This window comes from Dipodomys merriami, unplaced genomic scaffold (genome assembly GCF_024711535.1).
Source record: "Dipodomys merriami isolate MVZ:Mamm:240054 unplaced genomic scaffold, mDipMer1.0.p SCAF_13, whole genome shotgun sequence".
NCBI classification, from domain to species: Eukaryota; Metazoa; Chordata; class Mammalia; order Rodentia; family Heteromyidae; genus Dipodomys; species Dipodomys merriami.
The window spans coordinates 16044579-16062260 of record NW_027202604.1 but is presented as its reverse complement, the minus strand read 5'-3'; the positions used below and the strand labels follow the sequence as shown (position 1 = coordinate 16062260).

The following is a 17682-nucleotide window of genomic DNA, read 5'->3' as shown; positions in this document are numbered from 1 at the left end:
AAGTTATCCTCAGCTTGAACAAAGAAGAATCATGATGAGCAGTAAATAAATAATCATGGGTGAAATGACACTAGAAAACAATGTTCTTTAATATTTTGGTATCAACAAACGAAGATGCTTCAGGAATTGCTACTTTGGAGAAGTATAACATCTCAGGGCAAGACATGACATCAGTTAGTTCAAAAGGGCATTCCCCTCCCCCCTCCACATACACACTTTGTGCTAGTACTGGTGCTTGAACCCAGAGTTTGGACACTGTCTCTTAGCTTTTCCACTCAAGGCTATACCACTTGCTTGGTATAGAAGCTCCATTTCTGTCTTTTTGGTAGTTAATTGGAGATAAGAGTCTCACAGAGTTTCCTGCCTGCGCTGGTTTTGAACCACAATCCTCAGATCTCAGCCCCTGAATACCTAGGATTACAAGTGTGAACCACAGGCACCCACCCTCAAAGGGATCTCACCAGTCCTCAGTCTCTCTATTCTTAGCGATCTCTTATTCTTTGTGAAGAATGAGACACCCTAGGTTGGATGAAATTACCTCCCTGTAACCTGAGCAGTCCCTGGAAATCCTCAAAGTAGGAAGAGTACTTGTCAACCTCTGTGAGGTCATAGCAGGAGAAGGAATTTAGGATGTGGCACATCAAAGCATTCTTTTCTGTCTGCCTTTGGCTGCTGACAGTTCGCAATGTTCAGTTCTATTCTCAAAGCAGGTCTGAGTAAAAGTTGGATTAAACATGAAGCTCTTTCATTGTTGCTCACCTCAGGCAATCTTGCTAAGATGGCCAGGACTGGCTTTCCCCACCGCTCTTCCTTTAGGCATATACAAGAAGATCATCTCATGACTTTTTCTCATGTGGCTTCCTATCCCAGTCCTCAGTGAACATCAGATTTACTGCTAGAGCAGGGCCCTGGTGGCTCAAGCTGACTGATAATCCCAGCTACTTGGGAAGCTGAGATCTGAATATTGAGGTTTGAAACCAGCCAGGGTAGGAGAGTCTGTAAGACTCTTAGTTCCAATAACCACTAGAAGCTGGAGAAGGAGATGTGGCTCAAGGAGTAGAGTACTAGTTGTGAGCCAAAGAGCTACAAGACAGTGCCCAGGCTCTGAGTTCAAGCCCTGTACTGGCAGAAATAAAATCAAACATTTAGTGCTTAGTTGCTAAACAAACTGATGAGCATCTACAATGTACAAAGAAGGGAGTGGATAAGGGGGAAGGAAGGAAGGGTAAGCACATAAGGATGTGGAGTTTTTCCCTTCCTGGACACTCAATCCAGCTAAAGGCTGGATGAAACTGGACAGTGGGAGCTTTGGCTCTTGGTCCAATTCTGATTGTAGGTAAGGTGAGGCACATTGAGGATGTCATGCCACTTGGTTTTGCCCTGAGAACATGGTTGGTTGAGAGCTTAGACCCATCTGCGGAGTGTGACTACTTCCAGTTCCTCCTCCATTTCTGCCTAGTTGATAATGATGTTAAACCAACCTTGCCTTGGAACTATAATTCTAGAATGATCAAAAGTCCCCCTTCCCCTGTCCATAGCTATGGAGATCAGCCCCTCCTTGCACTCTTCTTGCTTTAGTTGGAAGTCTACCTGATCCATTTAGCATGTCCTCATCCATCCAACACTCCCCTCACTTTCTGAAAAGGATAAACTGAATCCAAGTCTTTGCTTAGCTAGTCAAATACCCTGTCATTTAAACCATACTTTCAGTCCTTTTCTGCTTTGGTTAATTTTTCAGGTAGGATCTTCACTTTTGTCTGGATCAGCCTCCAACTATGATCTTCTTACCTCTGCCCCCTGAGTAGCTGGGACTACAGGCATATCTAATTGCAACAAACTTATTATTTGAGATAAGATATTAGTAACTTTTTGGCCAGGCTAGCCTTGAACCTCAATCTTACTACCTTTACCTACCAAGTAGCTGAGATTATAGGAGTGAGCCAGTCTACCAAGCCTACAACTGTTTTCTTCTTGAGTTTTTCACTTGGTTGTCTGCATGCAGACCTCACCTTGTAACCAAGAGGTGAGATGAGAGGTTGGAAGTCAGGATAGAGGGAAGATTCTCTCCAGTGTTTTGAACCTACTGTAATACTTTTATTTTTTAAATTTAATTTTATTGTCAAGGTGATATACAGAGGGGTTACAGTTACATAGGTAATGTATTTTTTTTTGTTTTGGTCAGTCATGGGGTTTGAACTCAAGGCCTGGAGTGCTGTCCTTGAGCTTTATTTGCCTAAGGCTAGCACTCTAGCACTTTGAGCCACAGTACCACTTACTGTTTTTTTGGTGGTTAATTGGAGATAAGAGTCTCACAGATTTTCCTGCCTGGGCTGGCTTTGAACTGTGATCCTCAGATCTCAGCTTCCTGAGTAGCTAGGATCATAGACATGAGCCACTGGCTCCTGGCCCCACTGTAATTCTCGAAGTTCATGAAGTTGATGGAGAGATGTGTGTTCTGTGATTTCACCTCATCACACGGTACAGAGAAAGGTCAATAGGCATTTTGCTGCCAGTCCTGGGCACCAAGGTGTGGTCTGCCAGCTAGTTCAGAATTCACTTAGAAAGGTCATTGAGTGAGTCCCATGAATTGTAATGGAGAAAGGTTTGGTGCTTTACCACTGAGCAGCCCTTGATGCAGAGAAGGTTTTATTTATTGATTGATTGATTGATTTTTTTGGGTCTAGTCGTGGGGCCTGAACTCTGGGCCTGGGCAATATCTCTCAGCTCTTCAGCTCAAGGCTAGTGCTCTACCACTTGAGCCACAGCGCCACTTCCGGCTTTTTGTGTTCTTTTTGGTTATGTGGTGCTGAGGAATCAAACCCAGGGCCTCTGGCATGCAAGGCAAGCGCTCTACCACTGAGCCACCTTCCCAGCCCCCCAGAGAAGGTTTTAGTAAGCCTCCGTGCAGCTTCAGGTTTGTGTCTCTATGTACTTAAAATCTGATGATCAGTTCCTTCGGTGGTTTGGGAAGAGCTTTAATATCTTGTACCTTCTTGTCTTCATCTCTTTTACATTTGTTGTTGCTTTTTAAAAGTTTCTTTGGTGCTAAGGATGGAAGCCAAGGCTCTGCCACACTCCACATGAATTGTACTGCTGAGTTTCCGAAGAGGAAGCTGCTGTGCCTTGAAGGTTTTCCCTCTCTTACCTCTGAGCCTATGCCAGATTAGTTCTCTGCCTAAAGCGCTGTACTCTGCTCCCTTGTGGATCCAGCCTCTTCTGGCTTCTCATCCATACCCCTCCCCCTCCCTTCCCCTGACACTCCCTGGGCCCTCTGCCCTCAGTACACTTTGAGCTTCTGGAGCTTAGGGTCTGGTCTTTATCCTCAGTGCGTGTTGTTGATGATGTCGTTTTGGAGAGAACTGAGGTTGGCATTCTTCATTTGGAATTTCTTTGCATCAAATTATTTTGGTTACTTATTAAAAATTGTTTTTGAGGGCAGGGGTAATGGCTGAAGTGGTAGAATGCCAGCCTAATAAGTGCAAAGGCCCTAAAGTTCAAACTTCCAAGTACTGTTAAGTTAAAGAAAATACAGAAAAGTAGCCTCAAGTCATGATCCTCTAGGTCTCAGACTCCTGAGTTGCTGAGAGTTACTGGCACCTAGCTATAGTTTTATCTCTCATGAAATGTTATTTGGGGTTTCTCCCACACTTCAAATGTACATATATTAATCCCTCCCCCCCAAAAAAACTGTAAAAGTTATTGCAGTGGAACTGATTCTGAAGAAAATCTAGTCTGTCTCATTGTGTGGATGAGTGAGCTGAGAAGTTAGGCCCTAGGTCCTGAGGCTGAGTCTTGGCTGCTGGCAGCCTTTTCCTGTGCCTTTTGTTCTTTCTTTTAACTTTCTCATGAAAGCGATTGTTATTTTATTTCATGTATTATTTATTTATTTTTGTGCCGGGACTGGGGCTTGAACTTAGGACTTGGGCATCGTTACATGTCTGTTTTTTTGTTTTTTGGGATTTTTTGTTTTTTTTTTGGTGGTTAATTGGAGATAAAAGTCTTATAGACTTTCCTTCCTGGGCTGGCTTTGAACCACAATCTTCATATCTCAGCTTCCTGAGTAGCTAGGATTACAGATGTGAGCCATTGGTTTATAAATCTAGGTTTTTAATCATGACGTGAACTTTTGGGAGCTAGGCAGTGAGCAGCAGCCGCATTCCAGCAGTCCCCAGCTCCACGGCTCAATGCCACCCTTGTGCAAACCCTCTTGTGAAGCCTCTGGCATCTGCCTCAGTGTGCAGATTCACTTAAACCACTTGCGCTCTTACTAATCTCAGTTGCTGCCATTCTGACCCAGTAAACAGGGCTCTCTCCTACCACACAAGGTTTTCTTCCACTGAAAAAGAACTAGAAACCCCATATACAGACTACATCCGCATGACATTTCCCCCCCCCTCTAATCTCTATAGCATACCTCATGTCATCATTGGATGCTGACAGCCAAATGGCCCAACCTGGGCCCAGTGCTGTGTATTAATAGTCCTGAGGACACTGTGATCTAAGTTCAAACACAGAGGGGAGAAATGTCTGCCCATCTAAACCTGCTTCTGTGTGTCTGGCACATTGCAATGCATACAGACAAGTGGATCTTTCCAGGGCTATCTCAAAGACTCAGAACCACTTTAGCTGGCCAGTCCTGTCCCCATACTAAACACACATGATGAGATCTCCTGCGGGGCGGGGGTGGGGGTGGGGGGGAGGGACCCATATGAAGGATGAGATGGCAGAACCTGGCTTGGGACTCTGCCACCCAATAGAAAAACTCATCCTTCCAGTCTGTCACTGTCACTCTGGGGGATTGTCTGGTGGCTGGGAGTTATGTTCCTTGTCCCCCACCATTGTTGGCCTACAATGGCAAGTATCAGCTTACAGATCATGGAGTCCCCTGGAACCCCATGGCCTATGCCCATGGCTGCATCTTCATGTGGGGGGCAGGGAGGAATAGGGAGTGGGGGGGGCCAAGAGAAAGTGGCCAAAGAGACAGTAAGTGCTCTCCTTCAGAGGTCGAAGCTCGGGAGAGCCAGAGGACTCAGCCATCAGGAATTCTATTTACATTTACACCGAGGCCAGAACCACACTGAAATATTAATAGCTTAGGACGTCAGTTCCCGAGGTTGCAGCTCAGCAGTCCAAAAGCCATTTGCTTAGGCCAGAACGTTCAACCCTGACATGACTCTATGCCCTTTAATTTACTGCCTCTCCTTCAGTAGTAAAAGTGAACAGAAGTCCTTTCGGGAATTTTTTGCTCTTTTCTTTTCCTTAAAGGGCAAAGGAGGACACAGAAAAGGCATTTTTATGCTTATTTGAATAAAAAAAAATCCACAGGAGAGCTGGTGATTTTCCTCATAGAGACGGTCTATTGCCAGCAGGGGCATGCGTAGTAGTGGCACGAGCCATCTCTTAACTGTCCCCTGTCGTTTCCTTTTAAATAATTAAGAGCCACTTGAGGGCTCTTTCTATTAGCGCTTTGGCATGGAGTGTCTTGGCAGTGTAGTTTGGACTGTAAACCCCAGCACCTGAGAGGGTATTTGTAAAAACCTGTGTATAAAGATTAAGAGATTTTTTTTGTTCTGTACTTGGATCCTTAGAGTAGACAGAGATGAACAGGTATTCCCAAATCTGTCCTATTTTCCTCAATGCAGGGGATTCACAGTTTGAGCCAAGATGAGCCATAGTTCAGTTATGGAGTGTTGCCAGGGCTTGATTCACAGCCCTGGGCTTGGATGAGTTCCTTCATTTCCCAAGAAACTAGAGTGTGTCCCAGAGGTCCCAAAGGGCCACAGGCCAGGGGCTCGCTCTGGAGGAGGATGTGTGGGTGGTGGGAAGAGGAGTTCTCAGGAAAGGATGCTCCAGAACCTCCGTCTCTGCGGCCCCTGCGGCCCCCTCCCCCCACTCAGCCACCCACTGCTGGGAAGAGACAGCTGTGGCCCAATCACAGGGGCCAGTCTTCTGCCCAAGAGGTGGGGGGAGTGGCCAGTGGCTTGGGTTAGTGGGTGGGATAGCAGCCACATATGTGCACCCTACATTCAGAGAACAGTGGCATCAGAGCTCAGGCTTAAAATGTGTAGGTTTGCCAGGGGCTCACACCTGCGATCCTAGCTACTCAGGAGGCTGAGATCTGAGGCTCTTGATTCAAATTTGGTCCTGGCACAAAGGTCCATCAGACTCTTCTTTCTGATTAACCCCCAAAAAAGTCAGAAGTGGAGGTACGGCTCAAATGATAGAGTACCAGTCTTGAGTGAAATAGCTAAAGGAAAGCACCCAGGTTTTGAGTTCAAGTGTACACAAATAAAGAAGTAGAGAGAGTGAGAGGTAAGGGCAGGGGAGAAGGAAGGAAAGGAGGGAGGGAGGGAGGAAAGAAAGAAGGTATTCTATCACAAGAAGCTGAGGATAAATACCAGACAAGCCAGGTAACTGTTGGCTTGGTCAACAGCTCCAGTAAATGCTCTTGTCTGACTGGGGACAAACTGTAAAAAGATTTACTCTAGCCTTTCTGAATGCATGGCCAATTGGGAAAAAGTCTAACTCTAGTCTGAAATAGCTTTCATTGTCTCCCTTAGCTGTCCATGGCTAAGTGTGAAACAACAATTAATGCTCTGTATGTCAGGGTTTTTTTTCTTAATATGAGCACCAAGTACCCGTGTTGCTTGCGATGGCTTGGAGCACAGTCTATAGCAAGTCTGGTGCATAGGTAGTGTCTGACTTCCCCTGTACCACAGACACTGTGGTTAGACTAACTTCTGGACTGGCCTCATGTCAGCTGGGGGAACGGCTTCCTCTTTGTCTTTAAGGTTCTGGTGTTGGGAAGGCAGGGAAGGTGGTTGTAGAAGCACTTGAGGCCCTGGCTCATGGCACAGCCCTGTCCAGGCACTGGGGGGAGGCAGTGAATGCGGGAGATGGGGGCAGAGGTAAGGTCATGGAGGGCCCTGTGGCCATGGAGGGCCGTGTGGCATGGCATAGACTTTGGCTCTCATTCCGGTGTAAATACATATATATGACACAGTTCCTGCCCATGCTCATGCTGTAAATGGGAGTTAAAGATTCATTGGCAGCCTAGTGCTGGTGGCTCATGCCTTTAATCCCACCTACTCAGGAGGCTGAGATCTGAGGATCACATTTTGTAGCTAATACATGGAGGAAAGTCCTTGAGACTTTTATCTCCAGAGAACCAGCAAAACCAGAAAGTGAAGCTGTGGCTTAAGTGGTAGAGCATTAGCCTTTAGCAAATAAAGCTAAGAGACAGTACTCAGACCCTGAGTTCAAGACCTTGTATAAACACACACACGCACACACGCACACACACACACACACACACACACACACACACACACACACAGACTCAGTAGTGATTCCTATGTGTACCTTCTGTATTTTGAGCTGAGTACACCTGATCTCACCATCTAGCAGCGACTAAGCCTTAGACAATGACTCTGTGTGGGTAAGATGGGTGAGGCCCACCCCAACACACACATGACTTTCAGGAACTTCCTTTTGCCAGGAATTTCCTTCCATTCCTTTTGTCTCCTTTCTTTCAGGAAGAGTACCCAATTTTCCCCATTTCCAAGAATAAAGCTCATTGAGACACCATCTCATGTATTTCAAAAGAAAATGCGGCATCTATATTATTTCAAAAGCCGGGGCAGATTTTAATAACCTCCTTCTTAATCCTATCACTTAGCATTAAAAAGAAAGGGGAATTTACATGCTCTTTTTCAGTGTGCTTCCTGGTTTTCACTTCTTAGGCTGGCTCTTTCTGGCATTTGTTGAAAACAATATAATTTCCCTAGCTCCTCATCTATCTATCCTGTTTCAGTACCCTATGGGGTGGAGTGATAGGCTTTATTGATCGATTGATTGCTTGTACCGGGGCTTGAACTCAGAACCTCAGCTTTTTCATTCATGACTTCCTTTTTCCACTGGAGATAAGAATTGGTCTGCCAGGTCTGGCTCTGAACCTCAGTTCTCAAATCTCAACCTCCTGAGTAGCTAGGATTACAGGCACGAGCCATCAATGGACAGCTTACTTCTGTGTGAGATGAACCCCTGATGTGTTGTCTCAAATTTATGATTCTTCTGCCTCAGCTTCCTGAGTAGCTGGGATTACAGGGCGCATCATTGTATCCATCTCTCTTGACCATTTTCACTACATTTTCTACCAGCTTCAACTGGATACAATACAAAGAACAATGAAAGAAATTGCTTGCAGTGACCTATGAGGGCCTGGAAAAACCTAGATGAGCCCCAGGGAAGTAAACACCCCAGCACTGAGGCTGTCTGCTTCTTCCAGATACTCTAAGGTCACTCATGACTGCAATGTTACACAGCACATTAGACAGACCCATCCATTCCTGAAAATGATGGCGTATCTTTTATTTTTCTGATGTTAGGATTTGAATTTCAGATCTGGACTCTGTCCCTTAGCTTTTTCACTCAAGGCTAGTGCTCTACCACTTGAGTCACATCTCCACTTCTGGCTTTTTGGTGGTTAATTGGAGATACAAATCTCATGGACTTTACTTCCTGGGATGGCTTTCGACCATGATGCTCAGATCTCATCCTTTTAGGATTACAGGCATGAGCCACCAGGGCCTGGGCTGGTTATCTTTCTGAAGCTAGATTCTCAGTGGTTATTACATAAAAGGCAGTGATCTGCGACTGTCTGGGGAGGAGGAAGAAGATGGCGGCATCCAGTCTGATGCTGAGGCTCTGTTGTTCTTCTCCATGCCAGGCACACAGCCCCCTTCAGCACGTGCCTTTAAAAATAAAAGGAAAACATTTCTGTTGTAATGCATGTTCAAGGCGTGAACACTAAGTCGTTAGGAGGTATATTCTTTATTAAGTTGGGTCTAACTAATTATTAGTACTGTTATTTACTTTGCTTTTAAAGGTACCAGGAAATCTTGAGTCAGTGTGGTTACTATGAACCCAGTAAGCAGGGGGCCTCTGTTTCATGGTCAATTGCATTAAAGAAGCCACGGGTTCAAGGACCAAATTAACAGTCCCATGGCTGACTCAAATGAAATAAGTGGAGTGTGTTCTTTATTTTCCTTTACAATTGTGTGGGATTCACACCGAGACTTTAAACATTTTTTTCTTTGTTCTTCTTTCAGAGAGTGGGTTAATCGAGCCCCGTCCATCCATTTTCTGAGAGTGTTAATTTGTCTGAGGCTACTAATGAGGGATCCATGCTATCAGGTGGGTTGGAAAATAAAACTCCTATATTTTGCTTGTTATTAAGATAAATTAAATCTGGGGGGCTTTTCTTTGAAATAGGCCCTGTTACCTTTTTAGCTTTTTCTCACAATTTGGTCACTTCCCAGTGCGGGACCTATTTCATGTGCTTTTAAAAATGATTTAGAAGGGCCTTGGGTCAAGCTCTGTGTATTTCTACCACACCATCCACAAGGTTTCAATGGATTGAACTTTTGCTCATGTTTGTATTGCTGTCTGGCCTTTTCAGCCAGTTCAGGACATTCCCTGGGTCACACCTTCAAGCATGCGCCAGCAGTGACAAGCTGGGGCCTCACTGTGAGGCTCTGGAGGTAGCCATGAGAACAGCAGGGCTACAGCCCTACTGACTGCTCCTGAGCCCATCCCTTCCCGCCCTGCACCCCAACCTGGACCCGAGGTGAGCAGAGGGAGGACCTCTCTCTGCTCCTCTCATCTTGGAGAAGGTACTAAGCCCCAAATCTTCCCCTTGTCTCTAGCAAGTTGAGTGTGCTGCCTCTCAGACTTTAATGTTGCACAAGAATCACTTCCCTCAAGATCCTGTAAAGGTGGATTCTGGTCCAATAGGTTCATAATTCTGCATGTCTAATAAGCTTCCAGAAGGTGCCCAGGCTATTAGCTCATACCTGACATTTCTGGACCAAAAAGTTATTATTTCCTGTCCTATCTTGTAGAGAGATAGAAGATATTCATTCATTCATTCATCCCCTCTCTCTCTCTCTCTCTCTCTCTCTCTCTCTCTCTGTTTCTCTCTGTCTCTCTGTCTCTCTGTCTCTCCTATGTTTGTTGGTACTACGGCTTTAACTCAGGGAATTGTGTACTTGCTTGGCTTATTTTGCCCAAGGCTGGCACTCTACCACTTGAGCCACAGCTTCACTTCTGGCTTTTTGGTAGTTGGTTGGAGATAAGAGTCTCACAGACTTTCCTGTCTGGGCTGGCTTTAAATAATAATACTCAGATCTTAGCCTCTTGAGTAGACAGGATTATAGGCATTAGCCACTAGTTCCTGGCAAGAGAGTAGATTTTTAGAAAGCACCTATTCTCCAAGGTCAGGAAGCATCAGAGATACCTGAAGGACATGATTTTTGTAGCTCAGCTTTACAGTGTCCAGTTCAGTAGGTTTGGAGTAGGGAGGGATAATACATGTTTCAACAAGTTCCAGCGGACGTTGAGGCTGCTAGAAAGAATGCCACGGTGTGAGAAAGGCTCAAGGTAGCTTGCGGATGGTTGCGTCACTGTGGCATGTGAAGTATCTCAGGAGTGTTTCCATTATTTGCACATGCTTCTGTACTTCTCACAGGTTATTTTTTTTTCCCTAGGACAGATTTCCTTTCATGCCTCATATTTATAAGCTACTGGGAAACTCATACAAACCGAACATTTTAGACCGGATTCAACTTTATTTATGACTTCTTACTTAAGTCAGAATCTGTTTCCTTTCATTGACATACACAATCATCTTTCTCAAATTCTGCACTTAAAATAAGGGTATTTTGAGCTGGGTGCTGGTGGCTTATGCCTGTCATTCTAGCTACTCAGGAGGTCTGAGGACTGCTGTTCAAAGCTAGCCTAGGCAGGAAAGTCCATGAAACTGTTATCTCCAGTTAACCACCAAGAGAATGGGAAGTGGAACTATGGCTTTGAACAGAAAAAGCCAATGGAGAGCCAAGTCCCTGAATTCAAGCCCCAGTACTGGCACACACACACACACACACACACACACACACACACACACACACACACACACACACACGTGCACGCAAGCATATACACATACACAGTGCATTTAACTTGACTTGCTCTGATTTGGATCTTCTGGGGCTTGTGGTAACTGCCTCAGACTGTATTCTAAACTGACCTTGGGCGATTGCAGGTTAGCTAATATGTCTCTGGAGAGCCTCCACATAGCTTCTTCTCTAACATCCTTGTTCCTGTATGGCAAGGCCCGCCCTCTGGCGCCGTGTGCTGTGCATTTCTGGGCTGCCTGTGGGCTCCACACATAGGGGTGAACTGTTGGTTTGGCTCTGTACCAGCGTGAGCTCTTCCTTCCCACTTACTGAACCCAAGCACCCTCTTTTGCCACCTGACATGTCTTAGTTTGGATGAAAACAAGGTAGATATAACAACCAAGAGAAATACTGAAGGAGGAAGATCCAGCATTTTGACTTGGAGAAGTTAGCTCAGTCTTTACCTTAGAGATAGTCTGTGTATTGATTAAGGAAATGGGTAGCAATAGAGTCACACTCGCCTTTCTTCAACTAGCCCTTGATGGAATGGAAGAGGGTTGATTACACTGTTCTCTAATGGAAGGCATGCAGGGACCAATTTGTGGAGGAGATTTTGTTACCAAATACATATTAAATTCAGGCCCCGGATCACCAGCCTTTCCGTAGAAGGGGATTCTCCTCTCCCGGCCCTGCTGCTGGCAGTCTTCCCGCTCAGAAGAGCATGTGATGTCCCCAGCCGTTGTGTAACATTCTGGGTTGCCAAGAATTGTTGGCCAAGGTCATAAAAGCCATGCTGCGGTTGACAGCTTCTGCTGCCGGGTCTCAGGAAGCCGGTGCCAGCCCCACCATTCCTGCCTGTCTTGGAGAGTTGGTGTAAAACCCCATTTCCACTTCTCATGCTCAGACCCTTCCTGCCCTTGTTTTTTTCCTTAGATTAGTATTCATGTTACAGGGAAGCTGGAAGCCTTATGGGAATTCATGCGTTTTTTAATTTTATTGTTGTTTGAAATCTGGGACTTCTCATGTAATTTTATTTATGCAAATAACCAGGGTCTTGTTGAAAGAGAATGTGGCAGGGGCAGGCCTGGGGTGGTGGGGAACTCTATTTCTAATCAGCTCCTGAGTGAGGCTGTACTGCTTGGCTTACCTACACCAGGTAATGGCCCAAATGAAGGTACTGGTATCTGGGTGATGCTTGTCTCATCTAGGATCTGAGCCAGGCAAGATGGCTTCCTTTCTTAGTCTTAGGGGCCTCATGGAGACATGGAAGAGTTGAATGAAGCTGCGTCTTCAATCTCTCCAGTGTCACCTTTTATGATGACCACGGAAGAACTACCAAACACGAGGAACAGACAGTGTTCTGAGCACATGTCTATTGTTTCCCTGTCCTCCCAACCTCCATTTTCCAGTAACTAGTTATTTATTTAATTTGGTCAGTCACAGGGCTTGAACTCAGGCCCCAGGGATGTCTTTGAGATTTTTTTTTTTTTTTTTTGCCAAGGCTAGCACTCTACCACTTTGAGCCACAGCGCCACTTCCGGTTTTCTGGTGGTTAATTGGAGATAAGAGTTTCACAGACTTACCTGACAAGGCTGGCTTCAAATTATGATCCTCAGATCTCAGCTTCCTGAGTAGCTCGGATTATAGCCGTGAGCCACCCACACCTGTCTTGGTTATCTTGAATGTGACAGGCACGACACACGCTGAATTTCCCACATTCCCGTTAGAATGAAAATCTTCTGGAAACAATCACAAATTGAACCACTCAGTGAAAAGGTGCCAAAATGTACTTCCACATGGCCCCCATCCTTCATGTATCTCCTGTTGTTTTTCTCTTCTTAGGAAATACTCTACAACTTGGGTGGCATTGAGAACCTAGCGCAGGTAAGGGTCTTTGGTGCGTCTTGTCTTGCCTCTTCATTCTGTGCCATGCTCTGGGTAAGGATTAAGGGTGTGTGTGTGTGTGTGTGTGTGTGTGTGTGTGTGTGTGTGTGTGTGTGTGTGTGTGCGTGTGTGCGTGTGCGTGATCAGAAGTGTTGTAGTATGCTGTGAGGTACTGCTTGTTTGGGGAAGAGGGAGTTGAAATGAGTGAGCTCGAGGTAGACACTCACCGGGCAGGGAGGGATAATAATTTCTTTCGGGATAATTGGGTTCATTTTCATCAACCTGCTGAAACAAAAAATGTACTTTAAAAGATTATATGTCTTTGGTTAATGATGACAGGAATCAGGCATTGGCTGGCAAGCTAAGTTGTCAGTGTTACACAGAAAATGGGATGGAAAATGAATTATGATGTTTAATTTATTTAAATAAAAATAGTATATTAATAAATAGATAAAGTAAGGAATGAGTTGGATTTCATTATTTTTTCTCCTTTGAAAAATATTTTTATAACCTACTGCATATAGTTTCTTAATCTTACGTTTTATAGTATCCTGAATTGTATTTGAGGGAAAGGAAGCAGGGGAAGATTGTAGATACTGAGCAAATCAAAGGCTTGAGTTTATTGGTACACGTGATGATTTGAAGTGGCCAAGTCTCCTATAGTGTATACAGAAAAACTGACTTGTATTTTTATTTATTTATCTTTTTGTCTGTTGTGGAGCTTGAAGTCAGGGCACTGTCCCTGAGCCTCTTTGTGCTCAAAGCTAGTGCTCTTCCACTTGCCATTTTCTGGTGTTTAGTTGGGGATAAGAGTCTCACAGACTTTCTTGCCTGGGCTAACTTCAAACCATGATCCTCACATCTTAGCCTCTTGAGTTGCTAGGATTACAGGTGTGAGACACTGGCACCTGGCCCTATAACTAGTATTTTTAAGGAAATATTTCTGCCATACTTAGGATTATGGGCATTATGTGTGCTAGACAAGTGCTCTATCACCAAGCTACATTTTCAGTCATTAATAAAACATACACACACACACACACACACACACACACACACACACACACACACACACACACACACAAAACACCATTTTGAGGCGAAGTCTTGCTGTGTAGCTCAGTTGGGCCTTAAACTCAGAAACCTGCTTCAGCCTCCTGAGTGTTAGAATTCCAGATGTATACCACTCTAGCTTCCTAAGAATGATGTTGATAATAAACCCATGTTTCTGAACTCTGATCCTCCTATTTGAAGTCTCTCTTGTAACTGGTATCATAAGTGCATATCTCCATACCAGGCGCATTGGTTTAGATGGGGTCTTACTTTTTGCCTGGGCTGAACTTGCACTGTAACCCTCTTGATCTCCGCCTTATTAGCTAGGATATAGGTGTGTACTGCCACGTTATTTTATTCTTATTAATAATATCAGCCTTCATGCTGTTTAGATGTCATTTTGTATATTATAAAATAAAAGGTTACTAAAATATATGCAGTTGTTATAAAAAAATCTTCTAAAAGGTACATCAAAGAATTCAATTTGTATGTACTGTGCAACACACACACAGATCTACACACACACACATTCCTTATATTCCCTTCCTCCTTCTCATATTTGGGTACTAAATGAGACCATTAACTTACTCATTTACGTTTTCTGGTGCTTTTGCATGCACCCAATCTCTAGATGGGTCCCACTCTCATCTACAAGACCTATAAGAAAGCTAGAAGCCTAACTTTGCCCATGGAAGAATCAGGAACAAGAAGCAGAGTAGGATTTGGTGACCGTTGCGCCACCTAGAGCCTATTTTAGGAACTGCATGCTGCTTTGTGCTCTTGACTGGCTTTGTTGTCCTTGTAGTACATGGAGATGGTGGCTCACGAGTACCTCGGCTATGGGGAAGAGCAGCACAGCGTGGACAAGCTCGTCAACATGACATGTAAGGCACGCGGGCAGGGATGTGGCGAACTTGCTGCGCTTGCTAGAATAGGCAAGATGGCGCTTACCTTCAATACGTAGGAATGTCTCCATTCTCTGTGAGGGTATGAGAGTCTGCAGATCATTACATTCAGTGGCAAAATATCTCCAGCACAGAGACTTTCAGATTAAAAAGTCTTATTTTGGAAAGCACAATTTACTTTATGTGAGGAGGGTCCCATATCCATACACATACATTTATATCTTAAGCTATTTTTTATTTTTTTATTATTATAAAGGTGATGTAGAGGGGTAACTCTTTGATAAGTCAGGCAATGAGTAAATTTCTTTCTGGACAACGCCCCTTCCTTCTCTCTCTCCCAGATTTCCCCTCTTGTCCCTGCCCTCACCGTGTATAATTCTTTTCCCATGTAAAGTCTAGTGAGTACCACTGTTCACCCTTTGTCCCTTCATCCCTATGCACCCCCCTTGCCCTCTCAAAGACAGATAAACAAACAAGACAAAAAAACAAAGACCTTTTGTTTCTATTCCTCTGAAGAGCCTCTGAGTTCTGTTAAAATGTTACAGACGTCAGCTGTCACATCCAAAATTTGATTAGTAATAAAGGCTACCTCAGAATTTAGGACATCCACAGCATTAAAAGGAAAAGGTAATGCCAGGCACTGGTGGCTCACACCTCTGATCCTAGAGACTCAAGAGGCTAAGATACAAGGATCTAGGTTCAAAGCCAGCCTGGACAGGCAAGTCTGAGACTCTTATCTCCAATTATCCACCCAAAAGGCCACGAGTGGAGCTATGGGTCAAGTGGTAGAGTGCTGGCTGTGAGCATAAAAAGCTAAAGGACAGCATTCAGGTTCTGAGTTCAAGCCCCAGTACTGGGACAAAAAAAAAAGGAAAAAAAGAGAGAAATTTGGTGTGAAATATAGTGAAATGAGGGCCTAGGTCTACTCTGTATGTGAAAAATTCCTCATTTCTCACGTGGCTTCCCCTCCCCGCACCTGTTACCCAGGTGTGGCTGAGGACTTCCTGACCCTGGTTCCCCACGCTTGTTTGCCAGGAGCACTGACCTTCAGGTACAGGGAGAGCCGACTCTGTGGCAGGCCGCAGGCCCCAGGCTCCAGGAAGCTTCTTTCAGGACACCTGTTCCCTCAGCTTTTCCATACTCCTAACTTCCCTTTTCCTGAGCTATTTAGCGGGAGGTATTAGATACAAGCTGAGATTTTTCAGAAGGAGCAATGGATCTCTAAAGAGCAGGCCTTGAACTTGGATACGAACTTGGAAGTAGTAGGAGATGCTTACCTTTGCTAGCACTTGTTTATCAGATGATTACAAACAGATTTATTTTATATTGGATGTGTCAGGTGATTGAGCGTTTAACAAGCAGCCCTTTGGGAGCCCCAGATTCTGACTGCTGCATCTCTTCAACTCTGGATCTCACGTTCACTTCCTTCCTTTCTTCATAGACATTTTCCAAAAACTTGCTGCCATCAAAGACCAGCGAGAATGGGTCACAGCAAGCGGTGCGCACAAGGTTAGTAGGGCCCAGCCTCCGTCCCAGCCACGTGTCCACGTCCTTGTCCTAGCAACCTGCAGACTTGTCAAGCCAGCCCCAGCTGTGGCACGTGGCCTAAACCCTGCTTCTTCATCGGCGCTTGGCGTCCGTACAGACAAAGGACACAAAGCCTTTTCTCATGTCCTTTTCTCTGTAGTATGTGCCCTTCAATACAAACTAAGTTTATTGCTTAATTTAAATGTTGCTTAAGAACTGGCTTATGTGTAAACTGACCCTAGGTGTGCAATTGTAAATAAGGAAATGGAAATCAGCAAACAAAATGTATCCTGTGTACTTAGAAACAAACCCATAGGTCTTAGAAGATTGTATTACTTGAACCATATGAAGTTGCTACTGTCTGTAGGTCAGGTATGGTTGAATATAGACAGTGTCATGTGATGTGGCCTTCTAATAACATGGTACCGGGTTACAAGACCATGAACCAAATACACATTTTAAGGAGTTAGAGGATGTGGCCCAGTAGTAGAGAGCTTGTCTAGCATGCATGAGGCCCTGAGTTAGATCTCCAGCACTACACACACACACACACACACACACACACACACACACGCACGCACACACGCATACATGCACACACACACGCACACATGCACACACACACACACACACATGCACACACGCACACACACACCCTTACATACCCTGTGTTCTATCTCAGGGAGCCACCTCCTAGCTTCAGACATGTTGGTACATGCTGCCAGTGGTCTAGTGGATGGATGGTTGTAGCTGACTGCATGTGCCAACCCTTTATTGAAACAGCCATTCATTTAATTGATATTATTTAAGATGTGAAGAATAGGAACTGGGAATGTGGCCTAGTGGGAGAGTGCTTGCCTAGCATGCAAGAAGCTCTGGGTTCAATTCCTCAGTACCACATACACAGAAAAAGCCAGAAGCGGCACTGTGGCTCAAGTGGTAGAGTGCTAGCCTTGAGCAAATGAAGCTCAGGGACTGTGCCCAGGCTCTGAGTTCAAGCCCCAGGACTGGCCACACACAAAAAATGTGAAGAATAGTTAGCACTGAGGTATCAAGTGGACATGGCAAAGTTGTGAAAATAGTTATTTAAGAGATTGAAGTTCACAAAAACATTATGTTAGAGGACAGAAAGTGGGCTGAGTGAGAGGGAGAGAAGTAAGAGAATAAAATAAGGATGTGACCAGAGAAATAATGATAGCTGCATTATGAGAGGATGGGGAGGGGGAGGAGGAAGAGGAGGAAAGAAGAAAGAGGGGGAAGGAAGAGGAAGGAAGGAAGAAAGGAAGGAAGGGAGAGAGGAAGGAAGGGAGGAAGGAAGAGAGGAAGGAAGGAAGGAAGGAGGGAAGGAAGGAAGAAGG

The 17682-nt window shown here is 44.8% G+C and overlaps 1 protein-coding gene across 5 annotated transcripts in view; it reads left to right on the top strand.

Moving 5' to 3' along the window:
- Nek10 (NIMA related kinase 10) overlaps nucleotides 1-17682 on the top strand; it is a 162929-nt gene that overhangs the window by 15879 nt on the left and 129368 nt on the right. For all 5 annotated transcript variants that reach the window (XM_070018725.1, XM_070018722.1, XM_070018723.1 and 2 more), the window contains exons 6-9: nucleotides 9111-9195; nucleotides 12798-12839; nucleotides 14698-14776; nucleotides 16239-16306. In XM_070018725.1, the coding sequence (XP_069874826.1) occupies nucleotides 9111-9195; nucleotides 12798-12839; nucleotides 14698-14776; nucleotides 16239-16306 (274 nt within the window). The remainder of the gene's footprint in view (nucleotides 1-9110; nucleotides 9196-12797; nucleotides 12840-14697; nucleotides 14777-16238; nucleotides 16307-17682) is intronic.